General features: G+C 38.1%; 1 protein-coding gene across 1 annotated transcript; it reads left to right on the top strand.

The window, feature by feature from the left end:
- Positions 1 to 1545: 1545 nt before the first annotated feature.
- On the top strand, positions 1546 to 9906 carry LOC109104987 (ras-related GTP-binding protein C). Its single transcript, XM_019118316.2, has 7 exons — positions 1546 to 1912; positions 3225 to 3428; positions 4351 to 4550; positions 7264 to 7378; positions 7673 to 7815; positions 8878 to 9026; positions 9108 to 9906. Exons 1-7 carry the CDS (start codon positions 1730 to 1732, stop codon positions 9257 to 9259), a joined length of 1146 nt encoding a protein of 381 aa, XP_018973861.2. The 5' UTR covers positions 1546 to 1729; the 3' UTR covers positions 9260 to 9906.
- The last annotated feature ends 4653 nt before the right edge of the window (positions 9907 to 14559 follow it).

The raw sequence follows: 14559 nt of genomic DNA on the forward strand, positions 1-14559 counted from the left end.
GGACAGTCTCAAGCCTACTGGTTTTCATCCAAAATATCTTAAATTGTGTTCCGAAGACGAACACAGCTTTTAGATGTTTGGAACGACATAGGTCTAATTTATTAATGACAAAATTTTCATTTTGCGGTGGAGAAACCCTTTAACACAGTCCAGTGTATTAATAATACAGCTCAAAATATTTTAAGTGTTCACAGCGCCATCTACTGGACTAAAGCCTATAGATCTATATTTTGAATCCTCACACAAAATATACATTATATTCTGACTTAAAAATGTTAGAAATTAAATGCTGCTCTAATTTGAGTGTTAGGAACTGGATTGTTCATACTTCCTGGCTGTTTAAGAAAAAGAAAGCATGAATGAATAACAAAACAAACAAAACACAATCCACGTGTCATCCAAACTACAAAACAGTTGTTCAGATGAACCTGTTTTGTAAGACAGTTGTACATTCCTATTCAGCGTTTGAATGTAAAACTTTTATTATTATCATTTCTAGAAATCTGAATAAACATCTAATCCTTTGGTGGTGTCCTTACCACAAAAATATTGTCTTCCCAACATAATTAAATATATCTTTTTTTTTTCAATTTAAATGACATGTGCTACTAAAAGCTAAAGTGCAACAGTTTTGTAACCTGATTATTCAGTACAGCTGTGCATATACTGTAGTAAAACTAACAATAACAACATTGCCTTTATTCTGCCATTTGACACATTGTTGGTCAATCACTGTTGTTATTGTCTGGAGGCCTAATCTTTAATCAGTCGTTTAACTGGTACACATATCATCATTACATTAAACAACAGACTATTTCAAGATTTTGAAGTCTAAAAACAGTCCAAATTAAATTACTGTCTTGATGATATATGAACATATTTAAATGTTAAATGAATATGACCAGAGCATAACAAATGACCAGAGATGTTAATTCCAGTTTACCCATCTGAAAGATTATGCCTGTGTTATGTCATAAAATATATCATAATAGGCTACATGTACAACTACCATATTTGGCATGCGTAGCCTAATGTTAAAATGTTATAATATCCAATGCATTAAATATAAAGTTAATAATAAATAATTCATAGAATTCAATCAATCAGCCAATCACTAGTTTATTTCTTTCTTTCTTTCTTTTTTTTTAAAGAAATGGCATATAGTTTGTTTCATATCTAAGAACAAAAACTATGTGCCCACTTCGCTTGGAAAATGGGATTAAACCACTGATTTATATAAATGACATGTCTATTATAGATCAGTGGGTTAAACGTACATTTATAAACGAACATTCATAAACATTTAACATTTACCAACAAATCTTTATCAGCATTTCAAAGTAAGAATACCATTTCAGGTGAAAGGTCGGAAAAAACACCCATTCACGCAAATCCGTTGATCAGGTGACCATCAGGCACATGACTTGGAACGATCCACCCGCATTTCAATAGCTTAGTAGAGTGACACTTCAGTTATCCAATCAGCGTACGCGTTACCCGGCGGCCATCCAATTACACGCGAGTGTCGTTCTTAAGTGGGCGTTTATTCGAGAAGGGAAACACAAGAGACTGAGCTAAGATTTAATGGAGAGTCCATAATAAGTTTGCTCTCATCTATTTATACGATAACAAGGTCTTATGTTTGTTCACTGAGCATTAATTTCGTGCTGGTTGGATTACTAATAATCTGCCAGGGTTATATTTTAAAGGGGTTGGGGAGGGGGTTAACATGTCGATCCAGTACGAGGCACCGCTGGCGGACAGCTACGGGGTGGCGAACTCGTTTCCCAAAGATTTCGGATATGGAGAAGAAGAAGAAGGAGACATTGAGGACAGTCCTTCTCCCTCCGACAGCAAACCGAGAATCCTGCTGATGGGATTGAGGAGGAGCGGAAAGTCCTCTATCCAGAAGGTAGGAGGAAGAGATGACATTTAGACCGTCTAGGTTCTCCTTCCCTGCGGACTTCTTAGCCCAGCGAGTTAGAACCGGGTCAGAGCCGCTCCAGGCTGTCTTGCTGTCACTGGGCACGGGCAAGATCACCATTCAGAGCCCTTACAGCCAACCTATTTCTTAAGCACTTCTGGATTTATCAAGGTGGATGCCATACAGGCCTAAATGCATCATACTCATTCAGTTGGCTAAGAAGGATATGTGTAGCATATGCGTACCATATTAATGTTGTGATAACTCACCCGACACGTGATTTCTTATTCATACTTTCATCCTTCACTCTCTCAACACAGATTATGCAGATCATGCGAACAGAACTGGTTGACTAGAACACACTTTTCTGACTTTTACAAGTAACTTAGTTCATTCTTGAGGACCATAATCTACTGTCTTTGTGCAGCTTATAAACAAAGGGTATTCATTTCGTAGAAATTGTGTAAGATATTTAAGTGCACCACTCATGTAGGCTATTACTCGTGTTGGTTTAGGAAATAAAGCCATTAGAGATGCACTCAGTAATTGTCGCTAATTTAAAAACGCACACAAAGTAGTGAACGGCGCTTTTGACATGTATAGAAATCCTGAACAATCAAATGGAATGAAACTCTACACAGTCTACTAGAAAAAGCTGTTTTATTGTACATGGAGCGGGTCGCCCCATCTTGGGCGCTGCCATGACATACTGTGTCATGTAATTGATTGAGATACCATTACTGATGATAACAGTAGTAATATTAAGTTTGTCTTGTATAGCATTTTAATAAAAACATGCATATAAATGTACCAAACATTACATCAACAAACATCATACAAACAAGCAATTCCTGTCTGTGTCGGTAGTCACTCCACACAGTTCCCACAGTTGATAAATGCTGCATCATCAAGCACTGGACATGAACACATGACATAACTGCTGTACTGTGAAACACACAAATGCCACAAGGAGAGAACTCATAAGCATGCATTGGGACAATAATAAAAAATAATTCATGTACCACATTTTTTTTTTTTTACAATGAAAAGTGTGTAAACAATGTCTTGTTGTGGTTAATTACTGAGTGCAAGTTAAAAATGCCTGTGATGACCATAACTGTATGATTTAAGAATGTGAATTTGAAGCCCCTGAAAATTAAGTCTTGCCACCAGTAAACTCCTCAAAGTCCAAGAGAGATGTGACGGGGCTTTTAGTTTGATTTCACAACTGTCTGATTTTATCACGCTCCCATTGGAGGAATGCTTTAATGTACTGTACAAAATGTCTTTGACTTATTAGGTGGTGTTTCATAAGATGTCCCCCAATGAGACCCTGTTTCTCGAGAGCACCAACAAGATCTATAAAGATGACATCTCCAGCAGCTCCTTTGTCAACTTCCAGATCTGGGACTTCCCTGGACAAGTGGACTTTTTTGATCCAACCTTTGACTACGAGATGATTTTCAGAGGAACTGGGGCCTTGATATTTGTCATTGATGCACAGGTGAAACAAGAAATTCAAAGCCTTGACACTAATTACTGTGCACACCCAAACAACATAGTGATGTAGTTCTGTCAGTAATTCGAGATGGCTGGATTCTTTTGTGAAATATTATAATCACAAGTCATGGCTGGCTATGTTTTATTCATTGATGGAATATGTAAAGTTTGAAGCAGATAAAGCTGGGTTGCTTAGTATTTATGTTGGTTTGTTTATATGATATTTCATAAAGAAAGTAACTGTATTAATCAACCAAAGTTGTAAAAGGAAGTATTTTTTACTTCCATAGTATGGAAAAAACACTTAGGAACTCAATGTGCATGAGAAACTGTTTATTTACCTTCACCTACTTGTTTACCTACGTTTGTTAACCTTCAACTATTTTTTTTTGGTAAACTATACGTTTAATGGTTCTTAATAGGTGGCTTATTTAAATCTTGGCATTGAGTCCAGACATTCTGGTTTCATTTAATTGAATGTTGTTTGTCATTGAGGCTTAGCTCATTGGATCACATTGGCTTAAGGTGAAAATAGGTACAAGATTGACTTCTGCTGATATAGTGAAGTCCGTGGTGTTTTCTCTCAGCCCTTCAGTCTTAATTCTAGCTCAAAGTTATTTTAAAGGATGTGATCAATTAGATCGCAGATTTGCAAACCGCAGATCGCAGATTTGCAAAGTGGAAGTCTCAACTACAGCAGTGTGTGATATCACACAAAAAGATGTGTAAAAGTTCTTCTGCTATTTGAAGAAACTTTCTTGCATTATTTTTGTAGTTCTGCATCTGTATATAGTTTATTTTTTTGTAAATATGTAAAATGCAATTTGTTTGGTAACCTAAAGTATGGCATTTTCTCTAAACCTGGCCATCCTCTACATTGTACATTGCCAGCTCATACCATCTTGCATTCCTCCTCTGTGTCACAGGATGACTATGTGGAGGCCCTTGGTCGACTCCACCTAACAGTATCCCGCGCCTACAGGGTCAACCCAGAGATCAACTTTGAAGTGTTTATCCATAAAGTAGATGGCCTGTCTGATGACCATAAGATTGAGACCCAGCGGGATATACACCAGAGGGCTAACGATGACCTGGCAGATGCCAGTTTAGAGAAACTACATCTCAGGTAAACATTTGCAGTTTTATTTCTAAAGCTGTTTAATGAACCACATGTGTCACTATTTATGCGATCTTAGAAGACGGAACAGAAATCCTACACTATTGTCAATTTTTCAATTCTACAGAACAGCTAATTAATTTTTGAATATAAGGAAAACTCATTTCTGAAATCTGTTGATTTTTGTTTTTTGGTTTGTATTTTTTACGTCACTAAAACTGGAGAAACTGTGTTAAAGGGGGCATAACACACACAGTTTCACCCAATCTCATGTTAATCTTGAGTACCTATAGAGTAGTACTGCAACCATAATAAAAACCAAAAAAAAATTAGTTTTATCATATTTAAAAAAAAAGATACAGCTTTACGATTCTCTCCGGAAAAAGCAGAGCTCCTGGAGGTAAAGAGTGATGAGCACTTGAGCGACGATTCGCTGCAGTGCCAACAAAACAGACATTTGATGCCGTTTAACTTACTGTCTGCAGTTCTGAATCATGACCGGGATCTTTTATAGCCGGGACCGCTCCATCTTTCAGTATCAAATGATGTGCAAATCCAGTGTCGAACTGGGCCTTGTTTATAAAATGTTCATCAACAAACACACTTGTGAAACCCCGCTGCCCCGGAAAAACAGACTGTATCCACTGTTTACCTAACGCTGGGTTCTTTAGGAAGCTGAACAAAGTTATCTTTCCCTTACAACCAAAAACATACTTCTTTGGAGACATTCTTTCTGAGCAGCGCTACTGACGGATGAAGCTTGTTGATGAGTGTGATCTTGATATGGTCGATGCGTGCACGGGTGCGTTTTTCCGGGAGGAAAACCCATATAAGGAGTTCCATCCTCGTCTATGTCATGACGAGCTATGATCCAAAAAAAACTCTCCGAAACTTGTACGAACCCGGAAGTAAGATTTTTGGCACAGAAATACTCTGTCATGCGTCCAAATTGTTTTTTGAAACTTTGTCCATGCTTTGCATGAGAATCCAACTCTTTAACAATGTTAACAACTCTGAATGCATGAAAAAGCATTGTACTCCCCCTTTAAGTCAGTGCTTTGGTGTTGACATACTAATGGATGTAATGGATTGATGTCAAAGCAGTTCTCTAAGGAAATGGTGATGTTAGTTTTCTTTTCTTAATGAGCTCTGTGTTAAATCTCAGCGATTATAGTCATTTGCAAAATTTATTTGGTTATGAGATTTTAAATAGAGTGCCACTTATGGCTGAATCCGATTACATGGTTTATCTGTTGTCCTCACTTATGCTTTAGAATCTCCTCGTACTTTTTACCGAATGTGAATATGCATCTCGCAACTCTCTGATCTACTTGAGAGTGTCTGTTTATGATGCATTATCTGAAAATATTTGCATTTAACCTTGTATTATTTGTGACCATGGACCACAAAACCTAAGTGGCACAGGTATTTTTGTAGCAATAACCAACAATACATTGCATGGGTCAAAATTATAAATTTTTCTTGCATGTTAAAAATCATTTGGATATTAAGTAAAGATCATGTTCCATGAAGATATTTTGTACCGTAAATATATCAACTATATCAAATTTTCCTACCGTAAATATTTGAACACTTAATTTTAGATTAGTAATATGAATTGCTAAGGACTTTATTTGGACAACTCTAAAGGCGATTTTCTCAAATTTATTTATTTATTTTTTTTGCACCCTCAGATTTCAGATTTTCAAATTGTTGTATCTCCGGCAAATATTGTCCTATTCTAACAAACCATACATCAATAGAAAGCTTATTTATTCTTTTTTATTATTTATATTTATTATGACAGTTTTTGTGGTCCAGGGTCATATTTACCTCTATCATCCAAATATGGCATCTTATATATATATAATTTTTGGTTGCTGTTTAGGCTATATAGTTTTTACGTGTTGAGTGTTGAAGTCATATTAAGAAAGCAAGAAGCTTGTTTTCCTTCAGCTCTCTTCACTACAGCAATATGAGTGTACAGTTCAAGGAGGCTTGAGTGATCAGTGCCTCGTGAAGAACAGACAAGGGTGAATTTCAAGAATACTTAGCATGTTCTGCATACTGTGATCAGCAGTGTCAAATTTCTCTGTGGTCTTAATAGCTAACACAACCCTGGTAATATGAATTGTTTTTTAAGTAGGACAGAATAATGCATGCTGCTGCCTCATTTAACCTTAATAATATAATTCTCAAATGAATTTGAATATTAGATTTACTCACACTGCAGTTTCTTAGTTTTGTCACTTTTCATAATTGCCACCTCCTGCCATTTCTTACAAGTTGCTTATTAAATTGTCACATCAGACCAGTGTGGTATTAGAGGATTTTTTTTTAAGTTAAGGGTTGCTCTCCAACACTGCAGAGCCTTTATGCCACTTCTTTTCTGCTAGATTCTGGTGTCCTTTATTACATTTCTGTTCATTTGGCAACAGATCTGTTTACACTGTCTCCCAAATTTATAGTCAATGACACTATTTTCACATGAATACCCTACTAAGATGGGCATTTTAATCAAGAAGTGCATTTAACTGTTTGCCAATTGCACATATCCATGTGATATTGCAGTTGTCAGAAGTGAATGTTCAGTCCTGAGAAATGTTTCTTTAGCCACCCTGCAATTGTTTAAACGTGCAACAAGGTCTGATCTGTGTCAGATTATGGAGGACAATTTTGTATGACATTGTCTAATCGTATGCCCCTTTTCTGTCCTCTACAGTTTCTATTTGACTAGTATATATGATCACTCCATCTTTGAGGCCTTCAGTAAAGTTGTCCAGAAGCTCATCCCTCAGCTTCCAACGCTGGAGAACCTTCTCAACATCTTTATATCTGTATGTGTCTCTCCCTCAAGACTTCACAACGCTTCTAAATGGGTCATGCTGTCTTAATGATGGTTACACCTTAATAAAAGTTCCATTCCCTCTTTGGTCACTCCATTGTTGTCATTATGAAGAATATATAGTATTGTTGTTGCTGCTGCGGTGAAAATGGCTTATTCACTTTCCATCTCTGATGCAGCTATGCTCATGCATGTTTTATTATCCTCTCAATGCTGTAATATCCCATATCAGACCCTGCAGGGCATTATGCAACGTGTGAGTGTATGTGTGTTTCTCTGCTAATAGAATTCAGGGATTGAGAAGGCCTTCCTGTTTGATGTCGTCAGTAAGATTTACATCGCCACCGACAGTTCACCGGTGGACATGCAGTCCTATGAGCTTTGCTGCGACATGATCGATGTGGTCATCGACGTCTCCTGTATTTACGGGTGAGCCTTGTATAATATTTCTACTTGCATATCGGAGTACATGCACAATACATACAAACACAATCTATCTATATCCATCTGTCCAATGACTCCAATTTCACTCACATCTTTTGCATGAGAGCGCTTTAAAACTTTATATTCCCCAAATTCTCTTAACTTGTAAAACCTACTAATATCCTTAATTTGTGGACTTGTTTTTAAACTATGGAAATGCGACAGACCATATATACCTTATTTTTATCTGCCACAGTGATAGAAAACATTTTGAATTTCTGTATATGACAAAAGTTATATCTTGAATGGGTTTAAAATTCCATTTTAATAATGCACATGGGAGTACACTGTACACTGCCATTCAGAGGCTACAGAAGATAGTTACATGTTTCTCAGAAGACAAAATCAATTAAATCAATCAATCAATTACCTTGATCTTCAAATTCTAAAAGTTTTCATGTAAACGTAACTATCTTCCGTAGCCTCTGAAAGACAGTACTAAATGAAAAAAAATATGATGTTTGGGCAAAACAACAAAAATGTACACATCTCCATTCTGTTCAAAAGTTTTCACCCCCTTAATTCTCTTAACTCTGGAGCATCAGTGAGCGTTTTAACCTTCTGTAATAGTTGCATATGAGTCCCTCAGTTGTCCTCAGTGTGAAAAGATGGATCTGAAAATCAAACAGTCATTGTTGGAAAGGGTTCAAATACACAAAAATGCTGGAAAATCAAAGAATTTTTAGGACCTGAAGGATTTTTTGAAGAACAGCGGGCAGTTTAACTTTTCAGGACAAACAAGGGACTCATGAACAACTGTCACTAAACATAAATTCAATTTTTATTTTCTCTTGTGGACTATATGTAAACATATTTTATGTGAAATATCTTATTCAGGTCAGTACTAAATAAACAATAACATGCATTTTGTGTGATCCCACTTATTTTGGAAACATTTAGCAGATTCTGAGAGGGGGATGTAAACTTTTGACCTCAACTGTATTCCTAACATCATTTTTAGTATGCTTTTTGTCAGTTCTGCATTCCAAGTATGTTTTGATCACACAGATTAAAGGAGGATGGCAGTGGCAGTGCATATGATAAGGAGTCTATGGCCATCATCAAACTCAACAACACCACAGTGCTCTATCTAAAAGAGGTCACCAAGTTCCTCGCCCTGGTCTGCATCCTGAGAGAAGAGAGCTTTGAGCGCAAAGGTACACCACAGCAATAATTATATTGGTGCCTTTCATACTAGCAGTTTTCGGTTATTTTTAATACTCCTTTTTGTGCCACAGGATTAATAGACTATAATTTCCACTGTTTCCGGAAAGCCATTCATGAGGTGTTCGAGGTAGGCGTTTCTACCTCAAGGACAAGCAACCAGCCAGCTGGCACCCCTCTCCTGAAGACTGTTGCCTTAAACGGAACCCCCAGGAGCACTGTGTAGAAAGATAGCGATAAAGACAATAATGAAAAGTGTGGAGATGATGGAAAAGGTAACAAAAGAGAGAGACTTCAGGATGAGCCACATTCTGAGTATGCCGACCATCATTACTGCTCCCAAACGCTTTATAAGCAAGAGTTTGAAAGTCACTAAAATAAACTTGCTGCAGTGGGCGAGGCAGAAATGTAATGTGGGTAAGCTTGCAAAGCTACAGATGGATGGAAGGGAAGAGGCACAAAAGAAGGTGGAACACTTTTTTTGTGACTAAAAGGCATTAACAAACTGTTCCTCCAGAAAAGACCGCAAACAAGTAACAGTGCAAGTCACTTAGGAAAAAAACAAAAGCACAGCAAGAAACCTCTCACCCTGTCAGGCCGTAGCGCCTGACGACTTGGATGAATGCTGTATGATATGCTGCTGGTTACTTAACACAGTAGCCAAGTTTAAATGCATACCCGGTCTACTCCTCAACATGTGAATGTGGCAGACTTCTGTGAAAATTTGTGGTGCACAAAATTTAAGTGTACACTTCTGAAGCCTTATGTAGAGGAGGCCTGTCTGATGCAAGTCCCTAGTGCACACATGCACACTTGGTCACCTAAACAGCTCATGTATTGTGTATGAAAGATTAGTAAAGGGATTGAAATGTGGTTTTGAATTTGTCTTGACTGTGTGTGTGTGTGTGTGTGTGTGTGTGTGTGTGTGTGTGTGTGTGTGTGTGTGTGTGTGTGTGTGTGTGTGTGTGTGTGTGTGTGTGTGTGTGTGTGTGTGTGTGTGTGTGTGTGTGTGTGTGCACATGTATGAATCCAGTGGAGAGGGTGGGTGGATGTTGCATATGCACCGGTTCAGGGCCCAGAGATGTTGTGAAGTCACACATGGGAGAGCGTTTGCAACTTCGAAGACTGAGAAAGAGCTGTTTCATTCGACCTCTGGGACACTGTGATTGCACTTACCTCAGAGGATGTCAGGGATCCTAACTAACACAATTCAAACTGCTATGCTGTACTGTTACCCTCCAGTTATGTTACGGCATCCTTGGCGCATAGCTCATGCAATCACTGTAGGATGGACTTTAATTACTTACATTCCGGTTCTGAGGTGCCAATGCAGTTATGCTCAGATTTAAAACTCACTAATCTTTGCTTTCACTCTTCCAGTCACCAATCAGCACGTTGTTTTTGATTCTGAAAAAATCCACTGTAAACAGAAATTAAGGATAACTTAAGTAACAGGATATTTGAATCAGTTAAAATCCATTTCAAGCATGTCTGTAGAGATGCTTCATATTGTCTTGCAATCAAGTCAGTATTTTCTAATTTCGTTTAATGGAAACTAAATGAAATATGAAAAACACAAACAACTGATCTTCAAGCTTGCTTGTGATTCTTGTTTCTCAGACTACATATAGGACAAAAATTATGCTTGTCATGCGTTTTGCCAAAGGTGTTATCATTCACAAGAAATAAAACATGTACACACACCGGAAAGAGTATGCATGTGCTGTCACTGATTTGGTCCCACATTCAAGGAATAAAAACCCTGCCTAATACTTACATATTGGGACCTGTCATTTAAGAGATTTAGGACACTTGCTAAAAGCGGGGGAAAAAATCTTGCGTTCACAAAATCTTCAAATAACAGTTCATTCAGAAATTAACATTGAAAAAAAGGTTTCCTGTTGCTCCAAAAAGTTCGCATCGAGCTATCAAGCTACATAAAGTAGAAAACACCATAGAAGCATCATAAAATAGTTCATATGACTCTAGCTAAATCTTCCAAGTAATACGGAAATTTTGTACGTCAAACAGAAGGAAAATCAAAGTATTTAATATTCACATCCGCCCACTGATTTCACGAAGTGACGATGTTCGATCCACAATCGTTCTTTTGAACTAAATCTTTTTCTAGTTCACACAATAGGTCTGAATGATTCAATCGCGAATCGGAATGATCTGGTTCTAGAGTTCAGTCTGGTGTGGAAGATTAATAATACTACTACTAATAAAAAATAATAATAACAGCTTACATATCTGACATTTTGACACACAAATCTACCATAGAAATTGGGAATATAACGCACTAATTCTTCAACACTACTACTGCGCTACTTTTTTCTGGTATATTTATATACTATTTTCTGTTTTCCTATTAGACTCAGGTCTGGAGAATTGTGATTAAGGGTGAGTATATGATGACTGCTAATTTTTGCTTAAACTATCCCTTTAGTACCATGCTCATGACTAAAACACTCCATCAATTATAGAGACTAATAACTTATGATGTATTATATCATTTAGTTTTAAGTGAATTATTATAGGACACGTTCTAAACAGATTTGTTGAACATTACCACCTTTTTGACTATTGGTGGCGCCAGAGTACTGCGATGAAATTGTGCCAGCAAAAAACACATGGGTTGAATTGGAAATATCATATCACAATACCACTACCACAACTTTATATGGTAGAAATTGCAGTAGGCTAGTATGCTGTGCTGGTGCTGAGGTACTTTCCATTGATCTGAATCAGTTATACCTCAAGTTAAACATCCTATTTTGTTTCCTTCATTTTTAGTCCTTATGAAAAATTACTAAAAAGCCTCATTAAACAATATAGGGCAACAATTTAAATAGCAGTCTAATAATAATTTAGGTGATCTTTCTATTTTTCTGAATGTTGAAGCTTAATTCAGTTTTATGAGAAGCCTGACACTATTGGCTAAGACACCATTACTCGAGCAGTGTTGTTAAATACGAGCTTGAATAACGCAGTAATATCACAAGAAGCCAATAAAAGCAGATACGCCTCGCAGCTACTGTCACGACTCATTACGAGACCCCCACATCCACGCAATTTACTGGCTATAAAACACTGACAGCATTTCGGTCCACTTCATTAAGCTTCTAATTTCTTGTAAAAATTTTGCATTAATCCTTTAAATGGCTACTGGTCTGGTGCACTGCAGAGTTTTTGGTCAAAACAAGAAACACGTCATGCAACTTGTGGGTGAATAATTAAACAATTCTAGTTAATTAAGAGTCAGGTTTTGATGTAAGGAATTTTTGTGCATCCAAAGAAAAAAAAAAGGAAAGAATGCAATATATCCACCATTTATAGGCAGCAAGCATTAAGAGTAAAGCATGACCTGTTCATTTACAACGGTAACCATAATTTCCCCCAAAGGCCAATTAGGCCTAATTACTTTACAGTTTATGGTTTTATTAAAGCAATATCACACTTGCAATTGATCTGAAGTGATACATTTAAGCATAAAAGCCTATGTATTATATAATTATATTTAAGTTGTTATTTACTTATAATCTTAATATCTGAATTGGCTAATTATGTCAGAAATTGTTACTTGTCTCACTGTATATCTAATAATTTTGTATTATAATGTATTAACTTTACAGCTATGTGGTGTGAAGTTAGGCTACTACAATTTTTATTATTAGGGTAATACATCAAACATAATAGGCTTTCAGAATTGATCAGTTCTGTTTTTAATATTTTTTTTATTTTAATGTTGTATTGTACTAATTAACATTTGTTGCAGCAATGAAAACTGGAGTAGGATGAAAACTATGGCTAGGCTACCACTGTAATTTTTTTATATGTACAGTGGTATTATAGACCTCCATTTTTTCCATAAAACATATGTTTATATGTTTGACACATTAATATTTCAAGAGAAATGTTAAATAAATAAGCAAAACATAAGCACATCGCTTGGCAATGCCGTTTTCAGTCCACTAGATGTCGCCAAAGTTTATGAATTAGACCCGAATGACTGCCTCTCTCTCTCTCTCTCTCTCTCTCTCTCTCTCTCTCTCTGCCTAGTTATTGTTTGTCTTGTCTATCTCTCTCACCCTTTCAGTGGCGACCAACATGCTAATGAAATGTTAACGTCACGCACTTGTACAATGAGGGAGAAACCAGCATGATGTACAACTGTAATTTGGCTGAATAGCAGCGGCTGAAATTGCTTTGCTTTATCAAAACTGACGCGGCCGCGCACCCCCCTCTGCTCTTCGACGTTAATGACCAAACTTGGCTAATAATTGGGAACGCTTACCGCTCCACACCTCTTCCCAACCGCAACGTGTGATTGTGCTACAGTCCTAACACCAAAGTATCTGGAACTTTTCTGATGGCTAGGTCTGATGTTATGCTAAGTTTAAAAAGTGCCACACTGGAGTGGAGACTGATAGACATTTGTCAGCTGTGCATTCACTTTTATCTCTTGTCACTGTAGGTGTGCATGCTGAAGGCCTGAAGCAGATGAAACGAGGCTCGGTTCTTGCTAAACAAAGCGACGTGATTTGAGGAAACCGCTCCGGTTGCCATTTCGCCAGGTGCTGGTTATTTTTTACATCAAGACAGCGCTGTCTGGCAGCTCCACGATCAGAGCGAGATGTCCTGTGAGGAGAGATCTGTCTTACAGGAGCAGCGCTCTGATTGTGAATTAGGGACCTGATCCGCTGGCCTGTCCTACTCTGGTATGGATCAGAGGGAAGCAGTAGTCATACCTCAGCACTGTCAGGGTCCTCTTTTATTAGAGCGCTGCTTTGCCAACAAAATCCAACACCAGACAGCCTCTAGTCATGACAGTAGGAACGGGGGGAGGGAAAAAAGGGGAAGTAAAGAGCGAGACAGGAGCGCCGGTCGGATCCTGTATTTTTTTGTGTTGGGCCATCAGAGCGTGTCGAGCCGGGGCAGTCAGCCAGCAGCCGGCTAATGGGCAGCGCTGGGTCGACTGTGACTAAAGGAACAGCGACAGATGCCATTATCTCAGCCTCGTGCAGATACGACATCCCGGACAGCTCAGCCCAGTGCCGAAGTTGCATGTGAGTGCTTGTTTAAACTTAATGGAACACGATGGATCGGGTAATCGCTGGCTCTAGGATGGCCTGTTCCTCTTCTCGCCTGTCCGAGGTTGTGCACACACACACACGTCGCTCAACTCGCCCGTTCCTCATTGCCTATTCACAGGCATCATGAAAAACATATTGCCGGCCTTCCGCCCTCATCAGGCTTGGGTTTAAAACATGTTCTTCTCGCATCACCAGGGATGTTCCGGCGGTGGGGCGGAGAGCGTGCGACCCAGGCTGTGAGAAGGAGTCATTAGGCAACATTTTTTGGGGGTATAACAAATGTGATCCGTGCTCGCTTTGGTGCAGTGATGTGGGACAGTTATATGGCTGTTGACAGTGGATTGGCACCCATCAAGTCATTTGCTGGAGTCTTCAGTCAGACGTGAAGCTGCCGAGACTAACCAGAAAGGGGGAGAATGGGCATATGCAT

The sequence above is a fragment of the Cyprinus carpio genome, chromosome B16, assembly GCF_018340385.1.
Source record: "Cyprinus carpio isolate SPL01 chromosome B16, ASM1834038v1, whole genome shotgun sequence".
Classification (NCBI taxonomy): Eukaryota; Metazoa; Chordata; class Actinopteri; order Cypriniformes; family Cyprinidae; genus Cyprinus; species Cyprinus carpio.